Below are 26300 nucleotides of genomic sequence, written 5' to 3'. Positions count from 1 at the left end.
CAGAGAGCCAAATCAGGAATGAACTTCCATTCACAATTGCTTCAAAGAGAATAAAATACCTAGGAATCCAGCTTACAAGGGATGTAAAGGACCTCTTCAAGGAGAACTACAAACCACTGCTCAGTGAAATCAAGGAGGACACAAACAAATGGAAGAACATACCATGCTCATGGATAGGAAGAATCAATATCGTGAAAATGGCCATACTGCCCAAGGTATTTATAGATTCAATGCCATCCCCATCAAGCTACCAATGACTTTCTTCACAGAATTGGAAAAAACTGCTTTAAAGTTCATATGGAACCAAAAAAGAGCCCGCATTGCCAAGACAATCCTAAGTCAAAAGGACAAAGCTGGAGGCGTCACGCTACCTGACTTCAAACTATACTACAAGGCTACAGTAACCAAAACAGCATGGTACTGGTACCAAACAGAGATATAGACCAATGGAACAGAACAGAGTCCTCAGAAATAATACCACACATCTACAGCCATCTGATCTTTGACAAACCTGAGAGAAAAAAGAAATGGGGAAAGGATTCCCTATTTAATAAATGGTGCTGGGAAAATTGGCTAGCCATAAGTAGAAAGCTGAAACTGGATCCTTTCCTTACCCCTTATACGAAAATTAATTCAAGATGGATTAGAGACTTAAATGTTAGACCTAATACCATAAAAACCCTAGAAGAAAATCTAGGTAGTACCATTCAGGACATAGGCATGGGCAAGGACTTCATGTCTAAAACACCAAAAGCAACGGCAGCAAAAGCAAAAATTGACACATGGGATCTAATTAAACTAAAGAGCTTTTGCACAGCTAAAGAAACTACCATCAGAGTGAACAGGCAACCTACAGAATGGGAGAAAATTTTTGCAATCTACTCATCTGACAAAGGGCTAATATCCAGAATCTACAAAGAACTCAAACAAATATACAAGAAAAAAACAAACAACCCCATCAAAAAGTGGGGAAAGGATATGAACAGACATTTCTCAAAAGAAGACATCCATACAGCCAACAGACACATGAAAAAATGCTCATCATCACTCGCCATCAGAGAAATGCAAATCAAAACGCAATGAGATACCATCTCACACCAGTTAGAATGGCAATCATTAAGAAGTCAGGAAACAACAGGTGTTGGAGAGGATGTGGAGAAATAGGAACACTTTTACACTGTTGGTGGGATTGTAAACTAGTTCAACCATTATGGAAAACAGTATGGCAATTCCTCAAGGATCTAGAACTAGATGTACCATATGACCCAGCCATCCCACTACTGGGTATATACCCAAAGGATTATAAATTACTCTACTACAAAGACACATGCACACGTATGTTTATTGCGGCACTATTCATAATAGCAAAGACTTGGAATCAACCCAAATGTCCATCTGTGACAGACTGGATTAAGAAAATGTGGCACATATACACCATGGAATACTGTGCAGCCATAAAAAAGGATGAGTTTGCGTCCTTTGTAGGGACATGGATGCAGCTGGAAACCATCATTCTTAGCAAACTATCACAAGAAGAGAAAACCAAACACCGCATGTTCTCACTCATAGGTGGGAACTGAACAATGAGATCACTTGGACTCGGGAAGGGGAACATCACACACTGGGGCCTATCATGGGGAGGGGGAGGAGGGAGGGATTGCATTGGGGAGTTATACATGATATAAACGTCATGCACATGTACCCTAGAACTTAAAGTATAATAAAAAAAAAATAAATAAATAAATTAAAAAAAAGAAAATTGTGAAAAACCCTCTAGAATTCATAGAAATACCTAGGATAACATACATATAAATATACACAAAATAGCATAATATGTAGAATAGCTTTTCTTTCAAACAATCAAGATCAGTATTACAAGTAAACATTATCCTCATTTTAGAGGTGACAGCTGGGAAACAAATAAGTAGATATGAGAGAAGTAAAGCTTTCCTAACTGAGCCTCATGTGACCAACTTTATTTCCATTATTCAAAAACTTCCAATACACCTCTGCTACTTAATGATTAAATGCTAAATTTCTTAGCCAATTTGCCTGTCAGTCTGGACACTCACAGTGTCCAAAATTACTTAAGGCTTCAAACACTCTGTATTCCCCAAATTACTATGAAAATGCATTCTGTTTCTCACACTTTTGTTTCAATTACTCCTTTTCCTTGAAGTGACTTTCATTCTCACTATTTCCCAGCAATCTTTGGCCATAAACCTTTCACTCTTTGAAGTTTATCTTCAATACTGTTTACTCCATGATAACTTTCCAGATTTACTGGCAAAGTGATGCTTTCCTATTTTGTAGTCTTACCACATGTTGTTTAAACCTTTCTTATGAAATCTATTTAAAGTTTTGGATGGCAGATAGTCCTAAATTACCCATTTTGCTTTATGGTGAGACTCTTGAGGGTATTGTGTTGCAAAACTTAGATTCCTTTCCATTTCCTAGAATGGAATTTCTGCTGAACCAGTGAATAAACCGAGTTGTTTTTCGGGGACATGGATTTTCAGACATTAAAATCTGGAACCCTCTTTGAAAGCTGATAGTTTTAAAATACTTCTTTAAAAACTTGTTTTAGAGTGATCATATTTAATATTAACTCAAACTCAGGCAAATGTATTTTTCATCTTGTTATATATGTTTGGGCTTTATTGATATATATTCATTATATATACATTTGTATGTGTGGCTTAGTTCTAAAGATAAAACATAATTGATTCTCATTATCTTTCAGAATTTTTACTGTATTAGTCTGTTCTCACACTGCTATGAAGAAATACCCAAGATTACGTCATTTATAAAGAAAAGACATTTAATTGATTCACAGTTCCACATTGCTGGGGAGGCCTCAGGAAACTTACAATTGTGGCAGAAGGCAAGGGACAATCAGGCACCTTCTTCACAGGGTGGCAGGATGGAATGCAAGCAGGGGAAATGCCAGACGCTTATAAAACCATCAGATCTTGTGAGGCACATTCACTATCACGATGGCAGCATGGGGGAAACAGCCCCTATGATGCCATTACCTCCACCTGGTCCCATCCTTGACACATGGGGATTATGGGGATTGTAGGGATTACAACTCAAGGGGAGATTTTGGGTGAGGGCACAGCCAAACCATATTAGAAACATTCAGCTAATATAAGGGATAGGCATGTATGTCAGAGTTTCAAAAATCAATTTGATTTCTTTTAATGGGGTAGATATAAATGGAGGAAAAAAACAGATAAAGATTTTCTTCCACCACTCCAGCACACATACACACACACACACTTACACACACAAAGTTAATAGTTGACTACTATGGTAGTTTTAAAGATATATGCACACAAGTGGAGTTTAATTCCCCTCCCATTGAATGTGGGCTGGACTTAATGACTTGCTTCTAGTGAATAGAATATGGCAGAAGTGATCCACCCACTTCGGCCTCCCAAAGTGCTGGAATTACAGGCATGAGCCACCTACAATCACTTCTCTAGAGAAAGCCAGCTACTATGTCATAGGAGCAGCCCTGTGGAGAGGCCCATGTGGTGACAAATAGAAGCCACATAACTGACTCTATTTCCTTGGAATGTGTCAGCAGCCATGTGAGTGAGCTTGAAAGCAATTCCTCAAGGACCTTAAAATGACTACAATCTCAAGATAATCTCTGAATAGGAATCACTCACTTAAGCCATGCTTGGATTCCTGACCCTCAGAAACTTCAGCAGTAGATAACGATTACAACTAACAAATCCTTCAATATATTTTCTGTCTTCTTAGCCATAATTTTTGTCATCTTCTCAATAAATTGACTAGAAACTCTAATAGCTTCATGCCAAGGAGGACTAGAAAGCAATTCATAGGGATCAACTTAAGATCGCTGTCCATGTGTCAGCTGTGACCTTGAGGGAGTTAGCTGACATTTTTTTGTCTTTGTTTCCTATTACACTTACAGCAATAATCACCGAATCTACCCAAAGAAGATAAGGATAAAATACATTTCTAAAATAAAAGTACTTAGCTTTGTACTTGGAAACTGGTAATAGCTCCACAGATGTTAGCTATGTTATTACATTATTATTATTATTATTTTGGCTCATAAAATAAAGCTAAGTGGTCTCCCAGATAGACATTCGGTCTTACAGAGTAATAACACACAGCCAGTATTCTGAAACCCAGATGTACAACTGATGAAAACATCTCCTTCCCATACTGTCAGAAACTAGGCTGCTTGTGGTATAATTGGTAGTCCTAAAAAGTGAGTATGATCCATAACAGAAATTCAAACTGAAACCCAAAGAAATTGTGGGAAAGTTTCCCAGAGATCTCAGTCAATTCAATAACCTTGCACGGCTGTTAGGGCTACATTCCATGTGTTATTACACAACTGACAGGTCACGGGATGAATCATTCCAAAGGGATGTCACACAATACCATGTGGCCCAGAGCTCTCTTGTCCTGCAGCCAAGGGGAAGCATCTATAATATATTTTTTTGCATATATTCATTTTCTTTTTGAAAGTATATTCTTTTGGATGTATTATTTTGAAAATAAGGACTTTGCCAAAACTAATTAATTCTCAAATAACATTTAGTATTTCTGGTTTGCAATATTTAGTATTTCCTCTTTGTGAATAAAAATGGGAAAGAACAACTTCAACATGATAATAACTGATGCCCATCAGATCTGAGAAACACAAGACAGACCAATTTTTAATCTCTCCCTCTGCACTTTTCCACTTCAGGCAAAAGAAATGAGTCATATCAAATTTAATTCTCGTGACAGAAGGAATCACATGCTGTGCTGTTTATTCCCCATGAATGTCTGCATTAACTTCTCTCCCTTATCTAGCTTTTGGAATTTCAAAGTTCATTTCTTCAGAAATAGGGCTGTATGTTCACTCAGGCAACTGTAGTTCGGAACTATATTTTTGGGCAAAATAAACCAGCTTTTCTTTTTAAATAGAACAGTATACTTTGTACTCGTCCTTTCATTAGGCAGAAAATTAACTCCCACTTTCTATTAGGAATACAAATGTTCCCGCTAGCAATCTAAGTAAGATAAATAAAAGAAAATCCCTACAAAGGAAAATAATGGCTATTTGAAATTACAGGTACATGAAATAAAATAAAAATAATTTATCACTGTATCTTATTTCTGGTTGGGATGGGGAGGAAAGGTTGGTAGGACTGCCTGAAAATAGAAAGCGATCATGAAAAAAATGATTATTAATAGGGACTTCTGTGGCTTTGGGGTACACCGTACACCAGCAGTTGACCTGGGGCCTCTACCTGCCACAGCTCTAGCAATCTGTTAAGTTTTTTTTTTTTTTTAAGTCCCCTTGATTCAAGATTATTTGCAAGATCACAGTTTGTTATTTATACATTCATTCGAGAAACTGTAAATAAGGTGAAATACCAACTGCAGTCAGCATGACCTGACCCCTCCATATGTAAACCACAGCCTCCTCTGGACATGAAAGAGGGCCTCTGATGAAACTAGGCTTCATTGCTGCCTCCTTAAAAAGTCAAAGTAAGGTCATTATCTGCAGGCTCTTCTATTCTCTTTTTCCTTTATTAAAATCGCCCATTCTTTGAGGCTCATTTGAGTCTTACCTTCTCCCTGATGTTTTATCTGATTACTCAGTGAGCACTGACCTTTCCCTTTTCTGAACATCAAGTTTATTTCTGGCCTATATCAGTGTGCTGCCAATTAATTAAATATATTATTTACTTACTTTTATTGTTTGTGTCTTTTCTGTTAAAAATATGTAAGAATCGGCTAATGTTTCACATGTTTGTATTTATAGAATTTTGCTACTCAAGCTTTTTAAAACTATGTTTGGTTTTGCAGAGAATGATCTTGTCCCTTTAAGACACAAGATTCTAAAGTGTAAGTCATAGTTTATTACTGCCTTGTGGTAATGAAGTAGAATTTGAAATCTTATGTAACAACAATAGGTGTAAAGTATAGCTTCAAAGTTCAGATCAAAAAAGTGGGAGAAGATAGTCAGGGCATTAAAGACTATATACAGATCGGTCAACTTCCCTAAAAGAGAGATTAGGTGGGTTGTTTCTTACAGTGACAGAGGCTCTCGATGTTCAAGGTGTAATATCAGTAAGGATGATAAATGGCATGCCACGGACAGAACAGCTACTCAAGATGGTAGCTAATCTAGTTACCAAATGTGTATACAAAAATTAATCATTTTCCAATATACCACCAACATTAAGTTAGGAAGTTAGAGAGGGTGGCCATTTATAAAACAACAAAAATATAAAATATATATGAACAGATTTAATAAGAAATGTTTTGAACCTATATGAGGTATCATAAAAATATTTAATGAGACATAAAAAGAAGCTTGAATAAATGAAAAAATATATTTGTACCTGCATGGGAAGGGAAAATATTACCAAGATGACAATTCTCTCAAAATTACTTTATAAATTTAATGAAAATTCCAATAAAAGTTTTTCCCAGAATTGAAAAAACAATTATAAAACTTATGCAAACATGGTAAACTAAGGGCAAAACTCTGCTAAAGAAGAAGAGTCAGGCCAGGTGCAGTGGCTCTTGCCTGTAATCCCAGCACTTTGGAAAGGTGAAGTGGATGGATTACCTGAGCTCAGGAGTTTGAAACCAGCCTGGGCAACATAGTGAAACCCTGTCTCTCCACCAAAAAAAAAAAAAAAAAAAAGAGAGACAGAGAGAAGAACAATCAGAGAAGACCTGCACTTTTACATTTTCAAATATATCTAAGTATACACGAATTAAGATAATGTGTTAATAATACTTAATACCAGAAAAAACAGTTTACCACGGGAACAGAATAGTGAGTTCTGACACAAAACTGAGTACATTATAAGTATTTAGCAAATAGTAAACATGTCAATTGAGAAGTAATACAGTTACCTATTCAAAAAAAAAATCAGTAGGACTCCTATTGGAATGCTTTCGGATCCTTTATAAATTCATTCAGAGCCCAGAAGACCAATATTTTTGCTTACTTCTCTCAAGTACGTAGCCTTTCCTTTGGATATATTTCATTCTAGTAAGTAAAAAGCTAAATATCCATTGTTTGACATGGGCACGTAACTTCTCTTACTTTCTAATTAAAGTTCATTTCTCTAATGACAACAAACTATAATAAAAAATATGAACTTCCTTGCCTAGAACTTTGCTTATGCACCTTCATCTTTTGATTTCAGGATTTGATTATGATTTCAGCATTTAATTATCATCTGCTTCTGTCTATAATTTTTTTCATATATTCCTCACATATTACACTGAGTTCTGGACACCTACTAATTCATTTGTCAAAAACAAAACTGAAAATATTTCTAACAGAGAAGCTAAAAATCTTTATGCCTTTGCTGAGACACAGCTGAACTCTAAAGACTTTGATTGTTTCAAAGACCAAAGGCACTTAATATCAGAAATGTTTTGTGTCATGATAGAACTTACAGCTGCATGTTTATAGCATGTTAATATGGAACCACATAAACCTTAAATAAAAAAAATTAAATGAGAATCACTTGGTTTAAATTTCATTATCTTTAGGATATCAATAAATCAACTAGCCACATTGTGACTCAGTTTCCTCATTTTTGAAATGGGTATATTACCTTTTGCCTAAAATTCCTTACTGGGATGTGATGAAGAGTAACTGAAATACTATTAAAGCATGTTGAAAACTCCAAGGTGCTATATGAACGCTAGTTGGCATTGACAGCTATTCCTCATCCTCTTTTTGGTCATAGCCACGGAAGCCCTAGACTGGCAGGAAAGAAGAGTCAATAGGTATTGTTTGGCAACTTGGCTCAACAAAGTCAGATCAGTCACCAAGAGTCTGGTGGGGCTGCAGCAATGGCTAGAAAGAACCAGTGATGTGGTTGCCAGGTAGGTACCAATCCAAGTCTTGAGCCTGCCCAGACATTACTATGCACTCTGTTCTCCATCCTCCTAGCATATCCACCTTAGCCACTACTTTGTTGATGATCTTTGCCTGAATTAATCACTTACACCACTGTGTGAACTCTATCAATAACCTCAAAGTGGTTTTTTATCACCTTTAAATTACACCCAAAGTCATGCTCACATGAATTAGAAGGGTTAGGGCTCTCATCTCAGTTCTATCTCCTCCTTACCCAGTGAGAGGTGGAGGTTTTTCTGTCCAGGAAGTAGGTACTGTAGAGTCCTTCAGGATAACTAGGGTCTGCTATGAGAGAACATGTTCCTCCTTACTTCATTGAGCAACCTTTCCAGAGGTGTTGAGTTCCCCTTTGCTAGGTGCTGGGCAGAAGTCTGGCCAGGGCTGCATGGAGGAGTCCAAGGTTTGAACCTGACTCAGGGCTTCTCTCCTATTGAACCAAACTTGCAACCTCAAGACACTTCTCTCCTATTTTCCATCCTCCTAGTCTCTACTTCCTCTTCCCTAAACATACTCATTTTGACAGATAATTTCAAGGAAAAAAGAAGATGTCAAATAAACGGTTTAAAGAGTACTTTTGTGTGTGTGGTTGCTCTGAAGTCCAAGAATAATTTCTTCATTTTATTTTTAAATACTTAAGGATTGAATACTTAAACGATTGCAATGAAACTATAATGAATAATTAAAATGCTTGCCTTCTGTAAGCCTACAAGGGTATTTTACTATGCCACATATGGTATCATTTCAGCTTGGATATTTTGCCTGAAACAAGGGAAAATTTTAATAATAAGTCCTACATAAAATTATGGTAGTGATGTTTGTCCCAAATAGAAATTCTGTGTCCTATTGCTATTTCATCTTTTTCATAGTAAGACTCGAATAAAATGATTGTGATCTTTAGTGAAAGGAATATGGAGCCCTGGGAGGTCCAGACACTGAACATAAAAAAAAATTAGAGATAGAGGAGAGATGAAAAGATTAAGATAAAGGGATCTGTAGATGCTAAAGAGAGAATCAACATAGATCCTGAAGACAGATGTAGGATAGTAAGACAGAGACAGAGGCCCAGAAGTGCTAGGATTCAAGTCTATTTTTTTCTTTAAATTATTAAAAATGTACTATAGGGTGTGTTTGTTTGAAAAATAACTGTCAGAAGAAAAATATCTATACATTTTAATTTTGGAAAATTTCATGGCTGCACTCAGTAAGGTAACTAACAAACCCTAAATAATTATTTTGAAAATGCCATTCTTCACTTTAGCTTGTGATAATCTCCTTTTAAGCCCTACTAATATACAGGGAATCCCATTTGTGTTTATATAACATACCACATGATGAATTCAGCTGTAGCATCAGAATTCTATATTTGCTTTGAGATCACAAGCACTTCGCATACTAATGTTGCAAGTTAACTTATCACCTCTACCCTGTAGAAAGAAGAAAAACTCATGGACAAAGCTATTTTTGTGTGTGTGTGAAACATTCCAAAGTCAGACAGAGGATTCTGGTTTTAGTTACCTTTGGGACTTTCAAATAGCCATTTGGAATTTGACCTACGATGTTTTGTTCCAGAATAACAAGCAAAGTAAAATAATCCATGTAGCCCTTGAGGATCTGACAAAAGGCTGGGGTTAAGGGAGAAGGAGGAGGAGGGAAAATAATGACAGATTGTATCTGTCCTGAGTCATTTGGAGTTTAAGGTAGACAGCTAAATCCCATTTTATCCATTCTCTGACACTGCAAACAGAGGTACTGCCTGTCAAGATAGATCACAAAAGGCTTGTATTTCATTTTTCATAAAAGCCTAGAACAATCAGATCTTCCTACCAAGACAGGACTTTTATCTGGGTAGAAATATAGAGAAAAATGCTAGATTTCTCATTCCGAAGGGTCCATGTGCTAGACAGTGTGGAAAAGATGTTTATTCAACAGTGGCTTGAGAAACATCAAAACTCCTGCATTTTATTCATCTTTGAGCTATTACACAAAGGGGCTTTTTCTAATTTTAATTTTGAATATTTCTTTTTTCTTTTTCCTTTTTAATTTAAATCAGAGACATATGTTTTTCTTGATTAAACAGTATGATAATATGAATCACAGGCATTTTTAAGGGTCAATGCCAAGAAAAAGATTTTGTAACTTAAGAAACCAAAACAACAGGTTGACCTCAATTTAAATCCCACAAAACCTCATTGTCTTAATACAAGGAAAACAACATGATTTTAGTGCATATTTCTGAGGAAATAAGGAAGATTATATAACTTGTTTTTTTCTTCCTATTAGAGGAAATCTGGAAGCTTCTTAAATTAACTTAGAAGCAATTTTTCTTTTAGGGGCAAAAGTATTTAGCTTTTGGAGTTATATGTGTATTAATTTAACCAATCAATTAATTTAATCCATCAATAAACTTTTTGAGTATGATTTTAATTGTCAGGTCCTATGCTAGGTTCAGAGTAAACATGGTGAGCCAAAAACAAAACAAAAACCCCCCAAAACCAAAAAGCAGTCACTGCCCTTCTCTCTCTTTACAGACAACAAATACAAAACAACAAAAAACATTGCACAGTTACTCACTGATTATGATAAATTGCCAGCAAGGAACAGATGAGCTACTCTAATAGAGATGACCTTTTCTTTTTTTTAGATGGAAGTGGTCAGAGAAGACCTTTCTGAGGCCATGGTATTTAAGATGAGACTTGAAGAACGAGAAGAAGCTAGACACACAAAGCAGAGAATTTTTTAATGGCCATTTCTGGAGAGAAGTTTCCAAGGGATGATGTTATTATACAATTTTCCAAATATTCCTGAAGAGCTCTAAAGAAAATGTATTCTGATTCCACTTTTTACCTGTTTTCCTTTTTTTTTTCTCTCTCTCTTTTTGGAATTTGTTATTTGGATATAGGATACACTAGCCTGGTGCTCCAATTTTCTTACATTTTCTGTTTTCCTTGAAGTTTTAGGGCACTTTCTGAACTTTATTTTCCAAAATTCAGTTGAGTCTTTATTGTTTTCCAAATACCAACATTTCTTACCCAGACTAATGAACTAAACTACTCACTCATCTTTCTGATCCTATTCCTCTATATTATCCACCCCAGTTCCAAGTTAATTCTTGTATGGTCTTTTTGAAAGACTGCATGAGTTTTTTTTACTTCTGCTTTAAATATTTGCTGATTTATTTGCACTTAGGATACAGGCCTAAATCCTTAGCTTTGCTGACATCATGAAAGATGTGGGACCTCCCTAGCACTCCAGTTTCATCTCATATCATGCCACTCTTCGGTACTTTATCCTTATTGTCCAGCTTCATTTCCTAGAGTGTCCTGTGACCCTCTTGACTCAGAGCCTCTGCATGTGCTGTTCCCTGTATTTAGGTCTCCTTTGTCCAGCTCTACCAACTTCCTTTATCTATAAGTGTTTAGGTGTCGTCTCACCTCCAGAATGAATTAGATGTCTTGTGCTTCTCATTGAGCTATACTGTAATGCTTAGTACATTAGTCAGTTCCCTCATTGCTATAAAGAAATATGTGAGGCTGGGTAATTTATAAAGAAAGGAGGTTTAATTGGCTCACAGTTCTGCAAGCTGTACAGGAAGCATAGTGATTTCTGCTTCTGGGGAGGTCCCAGGGAGCTTTCAATCATGGTGGAAGGTAAAGGAGAAGCAAGGCATGTCACAAGGCCAGAAGAGGAAGGAGAGGGGCGAGGAGGCGCCACACACTTTTAAACAACCAGATCGCATGATAACTCACTCATTCAGCATCAGGAGAACAGCACTGGGGGAATGGTGATCCATGAGCCAATCACCTCCCACCAGGCCCCACCTCCAACACTGGGGATTACAATTTAATACGGGATTTGGAGAGGGACAAGATTCAAAACATATTACTTAGTTTACACATTTGTATCACTACCAGGCTGAGAGCTATTCTAACAGCTCTTTGTATCTTGGTATCTTCAACACAAAGCACAGTCTTTGGCATATAGTGTTTATAATTATGTTGCAAATGAATAACATAGCTCATTTAATATGAATAAAAATAAACTATCAGTGATAATAAAGAATCTATACTTGAAAATAGGTATGATTTTCAAGAAAATTCTTTTTCAAATAAGATATTTTTATAGAAAATAAACATTAACATTTTCTTACTTTCTTTGTTTTGCCCATTGCCTTCAGGATGGAAAGATTCAGGTCTTCAAGTGCTGCTAGTACATTCTCATACTCGCCCAAGTGCTGAGAAAAATATTCTGAAAAATGAAAATATTGAAATAAATTCATATTTGAGTTTAGGTAACCATAAAACAAAAAACAAATCAACAAATTATTTACTCCTTAAATGAGTAAAACAAAATGTCAGCTATAAGTAAAAACTGGAAGGTTTCCAAATAAGACTAAATAAGGTGACAATCTGTTCATTTTACTAAGACATCAAGAAAAAAGAACCGGAAACCTGAGTGATTACCGTTATCCTTGAAGAAATGTTGCTTCCTACCAAAGTAGGAAAAAATGAATCTGGATCTACTGACAAGGATGTTTCAGTAAAAAATTGTTTTTGACAACATAGTATTATAGATCTCACTGGGATAGTAATTTTAGAAAATAGTTGTTACATTTTATTGTTTCTTGGAGGAAACATTTAAGGAAGGTAAGCTTTTTTCAAGGTTAAGAGTCAGTGACGCAAAACATGAGAGGGTCTTCTGTGGCACCTTCTATGTAACTGTCCCTGTCATAATCTTTTTCTTTTATTTTTAAACAATTTTGGCAGAGAAAAAGTAAAGTCTATCACTTTTTTCAGTTGCTAGGAATAAATAATATAGTGGATTTGTGATTAAAATTGTAAGTATGGAACATGAACTTATCCTAAACTAGTAAGTTGAAATATATATATATGCAAAATCTTATATTTACTTATAGAAATCTATACATTTCTATAATGAAAGCAAAATAGCTTAACATAAATTTATATATTGAGAAGATCTAGGGTTTTCAGACACTAAAAAATGAATAGTTCTCACCATTCCTGTGAACCCTTCCTTGGATGAACTGTAGTTTATTACTGTCTCTCTTTAATGTGCCACAGTATTTGTGGAACTAAATTGAAATGATAAATATAATCACATATAAGCCACTTGAGATTATGGGAATACATTTCAGCATGTTTGATGGAAGCTGCATTGATTAATTTATTTAATACTCTAGGAAATATTTGTTTATACTGATATTAATAGCAACTGGAAAGTGCCATTGACTGATAAATTAATTAATGTACAGACTTCTTTTGAGAAGAAAATAAACACAGGTGAGCACTAAATCAATTCCAGATCATGGGTGTCAAAATACTGTCTGTATACACTTAGGTTAAAAACAAACAACATATTTTTGACAAAAGTCAAATGCATTCCTTAAAAACAATGTGGTGCAAACTATCTCTTATAAAGATTCTTTAGAAAGTGATTAGTTGGAAGACAAATAAGAAAGTATTTACTCCCTAAATACCTGCTTCAAAATAACATTTTAATTTGTGGTTATAATGTTGACTTTTTGATAAGGTTGACAAATATGTCTAACTTTATTTGTGCAATTATTTATAACAAAGGAAGTCCCTGTGCAATTATTTATAACAAATGAACACTCTTCATCAACCAGCGAGCAGTTAATGTGGCTGTAGAATATTCATAAGTTGGAAAAATAATGAATATCAGAACTGAGTCTATACTATGTTGAAACAAGCAAAAAGCATTAAAAAAAGCCAAAAAGTGAAGCTGTTACTTCATTTTTATTTTAAAACTTGTATAATAATGCCTCAAAGAGGATGTGATAGGGGTTTTAAATGCAAGTAGACAAAAATATAAAGTGAAAACATGCTGTGCCTATAATCTCAGCATTTTGGGAAGCCAAGGCAGAAGGATCACTTGAGCCCAGGAGTTTGAGACCAGCCTGGTCCACGCAGCATAGTGGTATGTGCCTCTGATCCCAGCTACTTGGGAGGCTGAGGTGGGAGGATTGCTTGAGCCTAGGAAGTGGAGGCTGCAGTGAGCTGTGATAGCATCACTGCACTCCAGCCTGGGCTACAGATGAGACACTGTCTCTTTAAAAAAAAAAAAAGAATGTGAAAACAAAAAAATTGATGCTAAAAAAGCAAGTCTCTCTCTCTATCTATACATAAATATATATATAGACTACATTTATCTATAGATAGAGAGAAGTAAAGCCACTTTTTAAAATAAATATTTCATTCATAGACAAGATATTTGGCTTAATTAGTAAAGGTTCCTGGAGAGAATTTAAGTTGTCTTTCCACTTTGAAATTGGACCTATGCACACAGATTCAGGCATATGCTGATAAAGCATATGAGAAAAACAACGACTAGAAGCTTCAGAACTGACACCTATCTAGACTTCATTATTTCTTTCCTTCATTCATCCATGTGTTCATCCCAACCCTCAAAATTAGAAAAAAGGAACAATCACTACATAGTAGACAAAATGACTGAGAATGAAGAGAATTACCATACTCAAGTCGTGGATAGGAGCTTAAGTTGGAAATGTAAGTGTAAGGGTTATTTTGAGGTCATGCAGCTCAGTGTCACTAAGGCTCTTTTATAACTTGCCCACTGAGGGATATGGGTCAGGCAGTCAAGGCAAGGGGGCTCCAATAAACTCAAAGAGGGAAGTTAGATGAAAGAGCCAGACACATCCAACATAGATAAAGAGAGATAACTCCCCTCCATTTCATCATAGCGAGTGTTCACTTACTCATTCTGTGGCCTAACATACCTTTACTTAGGGCCTTTTATGTGCTAGGTGCTATTGTAGGAGCTTGGAATACAAAGGTGAAAAGACAGAAGCCCTACAGTCAGAGAGGAGAGATAAACATTCCAAGCATTCCAAGAAACAACTGCAGTACACATAATCATTGTTAAAGACAATGGTTTGAGAGCCCAGATACAAGGTGCAATCCAAATAGAGGATAAAGCAGGAGAATTGCTTGAACCAGGGAGACGGAGGTTGCAGTGAGCAGAGATTATGCCACTGCACTCCAGCCTGGCGACAGAGAGAGGTCCTGTCCAAAAGAATGCCCAAGTCTGCCTGGGTGAGTCAGAGAGGACTTCTTAGGAGAAACACCACCAATGGCTCAGTTAACAGATGAATAGGACTGAACTTGCTGGATACTCGGAGGAAAGGCATGGAAGCAGCTGTTTTCCTGTCATGTTTGCAGGAGTATGTGTAGTTCAGCACTGCTAAGATATAAAGAACAGGACTGGAACATATTTGATAATGGGAGGCAGCAAGGAAACATGCTAAAAATCAGTGATGGGAGACAAAGCTGTATGTGTTGGAAACAGTCTTTGCCAGATGCTCTTTGATCCTCAAGTCTAGGTCAGTGTTTTTGACCACCTGCATCAGAATCCTCTTGTACCTCACTGTTCAGTTTGTTTTGTGGATCAGCAGCATTAGTTTCACCTGGGACCTTGTTAGAACTTAGTGTCCTAGACTTGCTTCCAGTCCTGTTGAATCACAATCTGCATTTTAATAAGACCCCCAGGTGATTTGTAGGCATAACCTAAGTTTGAGAAGCACTACTCTAGGGTACTTGTTAGACATTAAGATAACTGAGAAGGTCTCATCTAGTAAATCACAATATTTGGGTTGAGGGTGAGGTTCCCTAGGAGATTATGATGCAGAGTAAATCTGAGACCACTATGGGCAATGGGAAGCCATGGAACAATTTTGAAAAGGAGAGTGATATCCTCAAATTTTCCTATCAGAAAAGGAAAGGATGCACTAAGGATGATTTGGGAATGTTGGTGACACCATCAAGAGAGAAGGGAGGCATCAATTGCCAGGAGGGATTTCATCACACAACTAGGACTATGAGCCATGCCAAAGCTGTGAAGTGGAACGAGGGGTGGAGTCCAGAATTTTGCAGATCTGCAAACTCCAAGATGTGGCAGGCAGGAGGGAAGGACAGTGACATCTTTGGAAGTGGCTGAGCTTTGACTAAAGTTTTATTCCAAGTTTCTCATGTTTCTCATTTGAATCACAATGCAAGTGTGAGTGGGGCAAATGAATATTGTCCTTAAGTCATGGCATTAGAAAGAATGATTTGGAACAAATACTGATTCTTTAAAATGCTTTTCCTTTGTTAACTATAATAACTTCCTGGAGAAAAGAACTATTTTGTTGAAACCTGTATGTGGGCTTCATGAACTTCAGCAAAATAGAGTTGTACTGCACATATGGCAATATGTGAAAACCAATCTTCATCAGTTTAAGTGAAGTATCATTGAAAAGTAGAGTCTGAACATTAGGTATGATGAAAAAGTAGAGCACAATTTATAAGCAGATGTAGTAAGCCTGTTATCTGTCAGAAAGCAGGCCATATTCTCATGGATATCCAATGTGCCATCTTCTCTACTAAAATGCTAACAATAAATTAGTTTCTCCCTTTCTTTCTGTACTTAATCAGTGGTGTTGCATTACCAAACTACAGTTTTGTTTTGTTTTTCTATCCTGCACCTTAGTCTTTCAAGTTGTTGAGTTTTCAGATCAGCTTAATAATTCTGTCAGAAGCAAAGGACCCACAGCTGCCACAAAAGTCTCAGCAGAAACTGGTCTCACAAAGTATTCTCATGAGTTCAGATGAGTCTCATCTAAACTTCTCAAGTAGTTAGAATTTCTCAAGTAGTAGACTAGGTAGAAAAGAAAATAATTGAGATGAGAGAGAGTGTTAAAACCCACATGTTCTGAACAGGGAGGTCAGTCAGATCTAGAAATGTGGGCTATTTTGAGGGGATGCAGATAAGTGACACTCAAACTCTCTTATATCTCGATCATCAGTGACATGTGCCACTGGAGGAGGACACAGCAGTCTGGAGGAGGTCATAGAGCCTTCTGATTTCCTAGCACCCAGACTTGTTGGCACAGGTCTCTCAGCACTGTCCGGGCTCTGCCAATGCAAGCTGGTGCTGCTCTGCAGCTTGGGTGCTTAGTGCACAGCTACTGAAAGGAACCTTGGGTATGAAGGGAATAAGCTTTTATTCTGGAGTTTCACATACCCTCAGTTTTTAATCCATCTTATTTATATACTTCATATAACTTTTAAAATAGTTTAATATTTGATAGATAACAGCCAGCTAGATGAGAAATTATGCTATTAAATATATTCAACCTTGCTCACAGATATGCTTTCTTACAGATATGCTTTCTTACAGATATGCTTTCTTACAGATATGCTTTCAGATGAAGCACATTCACTGCAATTATTCTTCACCCATTTATAAATATTTCAACTACCTATTCTTAACTACCAACTTCAAGATCTGCAAAACAGTTCAGTAAAAATGAGTAAGGTTATGAAAACAGTCATAAACAGGGTAGGGCGAGGAAAGGTAGTAATTACACTCCTGAATGCTTTAGATTGGAGCTAATTATGGTAGAAATACAAAATCAAAGCTTTAATGCCAGAGTTCAAACACAATTGCCTAATTAAAATTGAGTTATGTATTGACTGATAGTGATAAGATATGGCAAAAAAAAATGCATTTAGGAAGGCCTTCACAATTGTATGTGAAGAGTGGATAATTTTGGCACTTCTATAAACTGCTGGTGGGTGTTCACCTTAGAGAAACCTTGATTGAGGCATTACATGTTTGGGAATCTACTATCCAGAATTACTTGAACATGAGTGTGAGAATAATGTATATGAGAATATTTACTTCAATCCTGTTTTTCCCATAGAAAGTTGTATTCACATTGAAAATCCATTAAAAGTAATTTGATTGAAAAAAATTAAGGAACATGAGATACTACGCAGCCTTTAAATAAAATGAAGGAGAAGGGGATGCAATTGTACTAATCATATAGTGTAATCACTGTTGGAAAAAAACAACAACACATACACATATATATCAATGTCAATATACACATAATAATGTCTGGAAGAATATGTTCCAAGTAAATAGTAGAGCTCAGTATTGGGGACGACAATGAGGGCAGAGAAGATTGACATATTAGCTTATACGCCTACATAATTCTGTTAAATTTTAAAAATAGTAGTTATGTATTACTTTCACAATTAAAATTACAAAGACATTTTTTCAAAATAAATATTTTAAATTCTAGGTCCTTAACTTAGTAACTGACAAATTAAGTAAAAGCCTCAGAATTAAAGTTTTACATACCTGCAACTTTTAATTGGCTTCTAGGAAAGAACATATGAAATCTACTTTTCATGCCAATCAAGTTCTGCCCCTCCCACGCACAAGGGGGAATTTGTGCCGGGTGTGAATTGACATATTTCACTTGCTAACACTGAAGCATTTGGCTTTGATTAGAATCCAACTTAAATATTTACTTTATATTCAGAAAATAATGAGAAATGAAATGACACTCTGGAGATTAAAATGCATATTCTTGAACAGAGAGGGGGAGGATTATAACACATGACTGTGAATACAATCACTGGATTTAAAAAACACAGAAAAATTCCTGTTGAATTAAAGCCCCACATACCTATTCCCTAACTAAAACCATGGGGGGAAAATCATAGTCAAAGTTTTTTCCATAAATACAGGATAAGCACCTAATCCAGTTCCCCTATTATAGAAAACAGGCATAGTTTTAAAATATTTTTTTCAGGAGAGGAGTAAGTGGAGCTATGCTATCATACTTTAAAATTTGAAGTACTTTTAAGGGAAAATATATGATAACACAATATTCCTTAATGAAAATAGGCAGGCAACATAGCAATTAAAGAAGAACCGCTTAGTGTTTTTATCTTAAAAGCCCTTATAACAGTTTGCTTTGTCATCAGCTGTGGCCTACCCGGGCAAAGTTAAGTGAAAAACAAAGAATAGATATAAATGAATGATTGAGGAAATAATTCCTTTGATCTGACATAGCTAGACATTTTAGGGAAATGGGTCTGCCACCTTAATGAAATTAGCAAGATAATCTTGTGTTTTCCATTTTATCTTTTCACTTCACTGATCAGGACTGTGTGCACATAGATGAGAGTGGACCATAACTTGGCCTTTACGGTGACTGCTATTCATGATAAAGCCTCATGGCAATGGTCCATATGGGCACTTTCAGGTACTTAACCATGTGTGCACAATGCTACCATCTGACTGTGTCCGAAAGAATGGCACAATTTTCCCTGTTGGTATTTCATAACTAACAAAAGCATGACCTCCTTTGATACCAGAGTACCTTGCTCCTCCATAAACGTATTTTGAATTTCAGTTGGATTTTCCTCTCTGAACATGAGATGGATACTATGCTAGGATAAGAAGCATGAGTTTTTTACAATCATAGGAAAATTTGAAAGGTCATGGTTGGATATTACACTCATTTTGTTCAGTTATTGCCTTGAAACCCTGTATTCTGATATTTTGTTATTGTATAACATCTTTTGATGTTGCTCTACCACTTTGATGAAATGGAAAATAACCACTCGTGAATATAAGAAAATGGCCTTTTTGATGATTTTGGTAAACTCTAAAACTGTAAGAATTATAAGATATTCAGTAAGTGCTGGTAGTTTCAATGAGGAGTTCTCAGAGAAAACTCAACTCTAACTACCAAAAATGTTTTGAGCAGCCTAGACAATAAGATCAAACTTGGATAAAAGTATTATCTTAAACATTTATCTTAAAACATAAAACATTAAACCTTCCAGTATTCAGAGAAATATAGCTGTTTCAAATTGAATAGTCTCATAATGTTCCATTTTTTCATAAAATAATAAAATATAAAAATTTTACCTTTCCATATTTCTAATCTTTAACTATTGTTCCAACCATAAAGATGAATAAAATAAATGAAGAGGCTATTAAACCAGACATTTGCAAAGATTTATCTGTCCCCATTGAATCACTTGTTTTGCAAGTGACATTTAAAACTCCAGAATGATTTAGGCAGGTATGAGACAAAGTTATTTTTACATTTCAAGAAGACAACTTTGTAAAATAGTAACAAAAGGCTTGTGCAGAGAGTAATGAAGTTGTGTTAAACACCAATTTAAAAATATATTGAAACTTGTGGAGAATTTGCTCTTGTGAAACTAATGTACTGATTGTAATAACAAATCTTCTTCTATGTACAAACTAATGAGGTCTGACTGTTTCTGGAGTGAAATACATGGATATTTTGAGCAAAATTCATGGATAAAGATAAATGCGTTGAGATCTCAATTAATTTTTCTTTTTCTAGAACTCCTAATATACAACATTAATTTCAAGGTTGATGTATATCAAACAATACTCTTTTTGCTTCTTAAACAAGTAATGGGTTTGACTGATCTTAAAGAAACACTTACCACATAGTTCTTCTGTGTCAAGATTGCTGAAACAATGAAAAAAAAAAACAGTGTTATTACTTTGGTATTATTTTTAGCTAAGTTTTTAAATAGTTAAATACAGTTAGTCTCCAATCTATGTTATCAATTGATAGTATGTAGTTAGGGTATTTCTCTTATAAATTCTACATTATTTAAGTAGTCATAGGTCAATTTACAATGATTATGTCAGATTCTTTGGACAAATAATTCCTGATATTCGTGTTTTTCTCTGCAACATGATGGGGAAAAGAATGCATTTTGGTAAAGAATGTAGGCTTTGCAGCCAGAATGCCTGAGTTCAAATCCTGACTCTGCAATATACCTTCTATGTGACCCTGGATACTTTACATTTCTGTGTCTCAATTCATCTGACCCAAGATGGAGATAATAATAATTTCTGGTTGATGGGATGCTGTAGGGTTTAAATGAACTAATACATGAAGCACTTAACTGTAATTGGCACAAAGTAGGCACTTGATGAATGTTAGTTATCATGAGTCCTGACTTGATAGAAATGCTAGAATTTCCTTCCTAAATTCAATCTTTGAGGTAAGTTTGATTCAATACTTATTTCATATGATTTCTAAAACAAAATAAGAAATTACATTACTAATCAACAATATAAACCTATTGCTCTTAAGAAGGCAAATGCAAAACATCAAGATGAAATGTTAGCAAATATAATACATGACTATAAGAATAATGTCCTTTACCAAGAAAGGTATGCTACAGGAATGCAGATGGTTCAATATCAGGTAATAAATCAATATAACTTATTACACCATAACTTAAAGGAAAAATGATCATATTAACAAATGCTAAATGGGAGTTTCCTAAAAATTTAACAGTAATTCATACGTTTTCAAAAGTTTAAATGAAACAAAAATAGAACTTAACCTTGTAAAGATGCTGAAGACTATTAAAGAGCAACTGCTAACATTAGTAGTTAACTGAAAATCTTGACTTTATATAGTTGTCACATGCTCAATTTAAATATTCTTCCTAATCCAGTTGTCCTTTAAGTAGTAGCCAGGTTTGCTAACCAGGAGAGGCATTGGTATAAACACTCCAAACACTGGGTGCTTTTACGAGCTCTGTCACTCATTTTTAAAAGTTATTTTAAACTCAGTATTTCATTCTAGACACTAAATATTTGATCTTCGATAAATCATATCTTCGTAACTAAATGAATGTTTTTGCAAAGTAATATTTGCCACCAGGTAGAATATGTTAAGTCTTCTCCAGCAATTTCGATGTGGGCTCCTATTCATTCATTCATTGCACAAACATTTATTGCTATGTTCCAGGCATTATTCTCACTGCCATAGATGTATGAGGTTGCAATAGATACAAAGATGTATCTGTCAGATTACTTGTCTCTAGAATCTCAACTTAGAGGTAGACTCATACAGCACATAAATAATTTTAATGATAAAATAGTCATTATGAGGGAAATAGAGAATTGGCAAAAGGTGTCAGGAAATATATCATAGAAGATAAAATTGTCAAGCTAAATCTCAAACGTTAAATTGCTGAGCTAAATCTCTAAACAGGAGTAGAGGAGGCAGGCAAAAAAGAATGTCATTAAATTTCGGAAAACCGAGTAGATTTTTTAGTTAGAACATAGATCAATAATGAGAGAATGGAACTAGATAATAAAAGGCCTCATATGATAACCTAAGAAGTTTCTACTTTACCTTTCTGTCAATTTGTAATTATAGAATACTTCTTAAAAGGTGAATAACATGGTTATATTTGCACTTTAAACAGGCCACTGACGGGTTCTTGGTTGGACAACGTATTAGTCTGTTCTCACATTGCTATAAAGAACTACTGACGACTGGGAAATTTATAAAGAAAAGAAGTTTAATCGGTTCATGATTCCACAGACTGTACAGGAAGCATGGATGGGAAGGACTCAGGAAACTTACAATCATGGCGGAAGGCAAAGGGGAAACGGACACCTCTTACATGGTGGAAGCAGGAGGAAGAGAGAGACAATGAATGGAGAAGTGCTACACACTTTCAAAGAACCAGATCTTGTGAGAACTTACTCACTATCGCAAGAACGGCAAGAAGGACATAAGCCCCCACCGTGACCCAATCACATCCCACCAGGTCCCTCCCCAACACTGGGGATTAGAAATTCAACATGAGGCCAGGCACGGTGGCTCAAGCCTGTAATCCCAGCACTTTGGGAGGCTGAGACAGGCGGATCATGAGGTCAGGAGATCGAGACCATCCTGGCTAACATGGTGAAACACTGTCTCTACTAAAAAAAAATACAAAAAACTAGCCAGGTGAGGTGGTGGGCACCTGTAGTCCCAGCTACCTGGGAGACTGGGGCAGGAGACTGGCATAAACTCAGGAGGCAGAGCTTGCAGTGAGCTGAGATCGGGCCACTGCACTCCAGCCTGGGCGACACAGCGAGACTCTGTCTCAAAAAAAAAAAAAAAAGAAATTCAACATGAGATTTGGGTGGAGACACAAAGCCAAACCATATCATTCCTCCCCTACGTCTCCCAAATCTCATGTCCTTCTCACATTGCAAAATTCTATCATCCCTTCTAACAGTCCCCCAAGTCTTAACTCATTTCAGTGTTAACTCAAATGTCCAAGTCCAAAGTCTCATCTGAGACAAGGCCAGTCCCTTCTACCTCTGAGCCTGTAAAATCAAAAACAAATTAGTTACTTCCAAGATACAATGGGGGTACAGGCACTGGCTAAATACTGCTATTCCAAAAAGGAGAAACTGGCCAACACAAAAAGGGCTACAGGTCCCATGCAAGTTTGAACTTCAGCAGGGCAGTCATTAAATCTTAAAGCTCCCAAATAATCTCCTTTGAATCCATATCTCACATCCAGGCCACGCTGATGTGAGGGGTGACCTCCAAAGGCCTTAGACAGTTTCAGCCCTGTGGTTCTGCAGGGTCCAGCCCCTGTGGCTGCTTTCATGGGCTGGCATTGAGTACCTGTGGCTTTTACAGTTACAAAGTGGAAGTGAAAGAGACCAAATGAAATCTACAGGCAGGCAGCCCGGGCGGCGCCTTGAGCCTAGTTAGAAGTTGACCCTACAGGCAGACAGCCCGGGCGGCGCCTTGAGCCTAGTTAAAAGTTGACGCCGGACCTAACCGATAATGTTATCTATAGATTTCAGATGTTGTATAGACAAGCAATGTGAAAGTCCCTGTCTTGTTCTTTTTCTGTTCTAATTACTAGTGCTTGCCATATATCTCTCAACTTCCTGAGCCCAGTATAAACATATCCCACCATATGTCTCCCCTCCATATATCCCTCAACTTCCTGGGCTCATCCCACCATATGTCTCCCTACCATATATCTTTCAATTCAAAGACTACCATATATCTCAACTTTAGAAGGACACCACCTGGAAAATCCCCGATAAGAACACAGCCGTTTGTGAGAGCGCGGGAACCAATAAAAAAACTGCTAAATGTATAAACTTAAAATGTTAACCAATTGTAATGCTGTAACCTAGAGAATTCCCTCGTTCCTCTGCAACTTTACAAGTCCTGTTTACATTAGGCTATAAAAGGCAAGCGCACGCATTGTTCTGGCCCTCCTGTATGTTGTGGAACGGAGGGACCAAGTTCGAACTTGCATTAAAGATCCTTGCCGCTTGGCTTTGACTCTGGACTCTGGTGGTCTTTTTCGGGGAACAAACGGTCTGGGCATAACATCTGGGGGCTCGCCGGGATTCCCCAAGCCCACCAGACCCCTGGTCAACGGATCTACTAGGATCGATCTGCTAATAGGTGAGCCGGCTCGTCTGTGTTTGCCCGTCTTCGTCTTTGTCTGTCTGTGTCCGTTCTGAACCTGCGGCTCTTTAAGTCCGCCTGAGGCTGTTAGCCTGTCTGAATTCGCGGCTCTCTAAGTCCGCCTGAATCTGTGACTCGTGAGGTCTGAGCTGGCATACGTCCTGGCGGACGCGCTATAGGACAGCCAGCGGAGACCAGTGGGAGACGTCCCCCGGCTCTCATCTGGTTCTTGTTTGCACTTATTTTGACCCAGATTTCTGGTGCATGCTTGCGACTGACGTATTCTTGTCTGAACTTGTTCTGACCCAGATTTCTGGCGCGCGCCGGCGACTGACGTAAACTTGTTGTTGATATTCCAGCAACTCACTTTTCCCTTGCAGGACCTGTTGCAGACGCCACTCCGGGCGCTATTGTTCAAGATGGGTAATACCCAGAGCACTCCCCTATCTCTCCTTACAAGTAATTTCAAGGATGTTAGGGCAAGGGGCCATGATCTTGGTATGGACATCAGGAAGGGAAAGCTAATTACTCTGTGCCGCTCCGAGTGGCCCGCCCTTAACGTAGGGTGGCCACCCGAAGGGACGTTCTGTCTCCCTGTCATCACTAGGGTAAAGTCCAAGGTTTTCCAGCCTGGGCGTGCTAATCACCCGGATCATATCCCATATATCCTCATATGGCAGGATATAGCTGGGAACCCGCCCCCTTGGCTGTCCCCTTTCCAATTAGCCTCTGAACCCTGTAAGGCACTGGTTGCTTGACCGCTAAAATCCAAGCAACCGACTGCCCCCCCCATCCTGTTCTACCAGATAGCGAGGACCTTCTGTCCACAGAACCCCCTCCATACCCCTCCGGTCCCCGGGTCCCAGCCCCCGGGAGGAACCGCAGGAGGGAGCAGGTGAACGGGAAGCAGTCAGCGTGCCTGTACCGCTGAAAGTGAAGCAACTCCGAAGGGCCGGCGGGGCGAACGAGGGCGTACTTTGCGGGTTCCCCTCCCCAGCCGCCTGACTCCACAGTGGCGTCACCCCTTCGGGAAATAGGGCCCCCAGACGACACGGGAAGTCCTAGGCTCCAGTACTGGCCATTCTCCACCAGTGATATATAATTGGAAGACCCAGAGTGCTCGGTTTTCAGACAACCCCAAAGATTTAATGGCTTTACTGGATAGTATTATGTTTACCCACCAGCCCACTTGGGATGATTGTCAGCAGCTCCTCCGAATCTTGTTCACAACGGAGGAGCGAGAGAGAATACAGGTAGAAGCTAGAAAGCTGGTCCCGGGGGACGACGGTCAACCGACTGCCAACCCCGACCTTATAAATGCGACTTTTCCTCTGTCCAGACCGGCGTGGGACTACAACACGGCAGAAGGTAGGGGACGGCTACACCTTTATCGCCAGACTCTAATGGCAGGTCTCCGGGCGGCTGCTCGCAAGCCCACCAATTTGGCTAAAGTATACTCTGTTCTGCAGGGAAAGACAGAGAGCCCGGCTAGCTACCTAGAAAGATTAATGGAGGCCTTTAGGCAATACACTCCTATGGACCCAGAGGCTCCCGGAAGCCAAGCAGCCGTCGTAATGTCTTTTGTAAATCAGGCAACCCCAGATATTAGAAAGAAACTCCAGAAATTAGAGGACTTAGAGGGAAAACAGCTTCAGGACCTCCTTCAGATAGCCCAGCGGGTTTACAATAATAGAGATACTCCAGAGGAAAAAATGACCAAGGTCCTGGCAGCGGTTGTACAAAAAGAGCATCTACAGCCAGAGAACACCAACCTAAGCGGTCCCCCAGATATAACAACCTGAGCAAAGACCAATGTGCCTACTGTAAACAAGCTGGCCACTGGGCAAGAGACTGTCCCAAAAAGAAACAGCAAGGACGGGGACCCCCTAGGTCTACACCCGTACTAGTCACTCAAAATGAGGACTAGGGAAGACGGGGGTTGGTCCCCCTCCCCGAACCCAGGGTAACCTTGCAAGTGGAGGGGTCCCCAGTTCAGTTCTTGGTCGATACGGGGCACAACACTCAGTCCTAGTTAAAACTGAGGGAAAATTATCCTCCAAGTCCTCGTGGGTACAAGGGGCCACAGGAATTAAAAAGTACCCTGGACGACACAAAGAACAGTAAATCTTGGAGCCAAGAATGTAACCCACTCCTTCCTGGTTATCCCTGAGAGCCCCTGTCCTCTACTAGGGAGAGACCTGCTAACTAATGGGAGCACAGATCCATTTCCTCCTGAGGGGCCCATCGTGACCG

General features: G+C 37.9%; 1 protein-coding gene across 1 annotated transcript in view; it reads right to left on the bottom strand.

Annotated features, from left to right (window-relative positions):
• Window positions 1–26300, bottom strand: part of NECAB1 (N-terminal EF-hand calcium binding protein 1) — a 192794-nt gene that overhangs the window by 77111 nt on the left and 89383 nt on the right. The window contains exons 4-5 of the mRNA XM_033202507.1: window positions 20248–20273; window positions 12075–12172 (exon numbers count right to left, since the gene is read on the bottom strand). Of these exons, the coding sequence (XP_033058398.1) occupies window positions 12075–12172; window positions 20248–20273 (124 nt within the window). The remainder of the gene's footprint in view (window positions 1–12074; window positions 12173–20247; window positions 20274–26300) is intronic.

Source organism: Trachypithecus francoisi, unplaced genomic scaffold (assembly GCF_009764315.1).
Source record: "Trachypithecus francoisi isolate TF-2019V2 unplaced genomic scaffold, Tfra_2.0 Lachesis_group7, whole genome shotgun sequence".
Classification (NCBI taxonomy): Eukaryota; Metazoa; Chordata; class Mammalia; order Primates; family Cercopithecidae; genus Trachypithecus; species Trachypithecus francoisi.
Note: the sequence above shows the minus strand (reverse complement) of the source record. Positions and strands in the feature narration are given on the sequence as shown.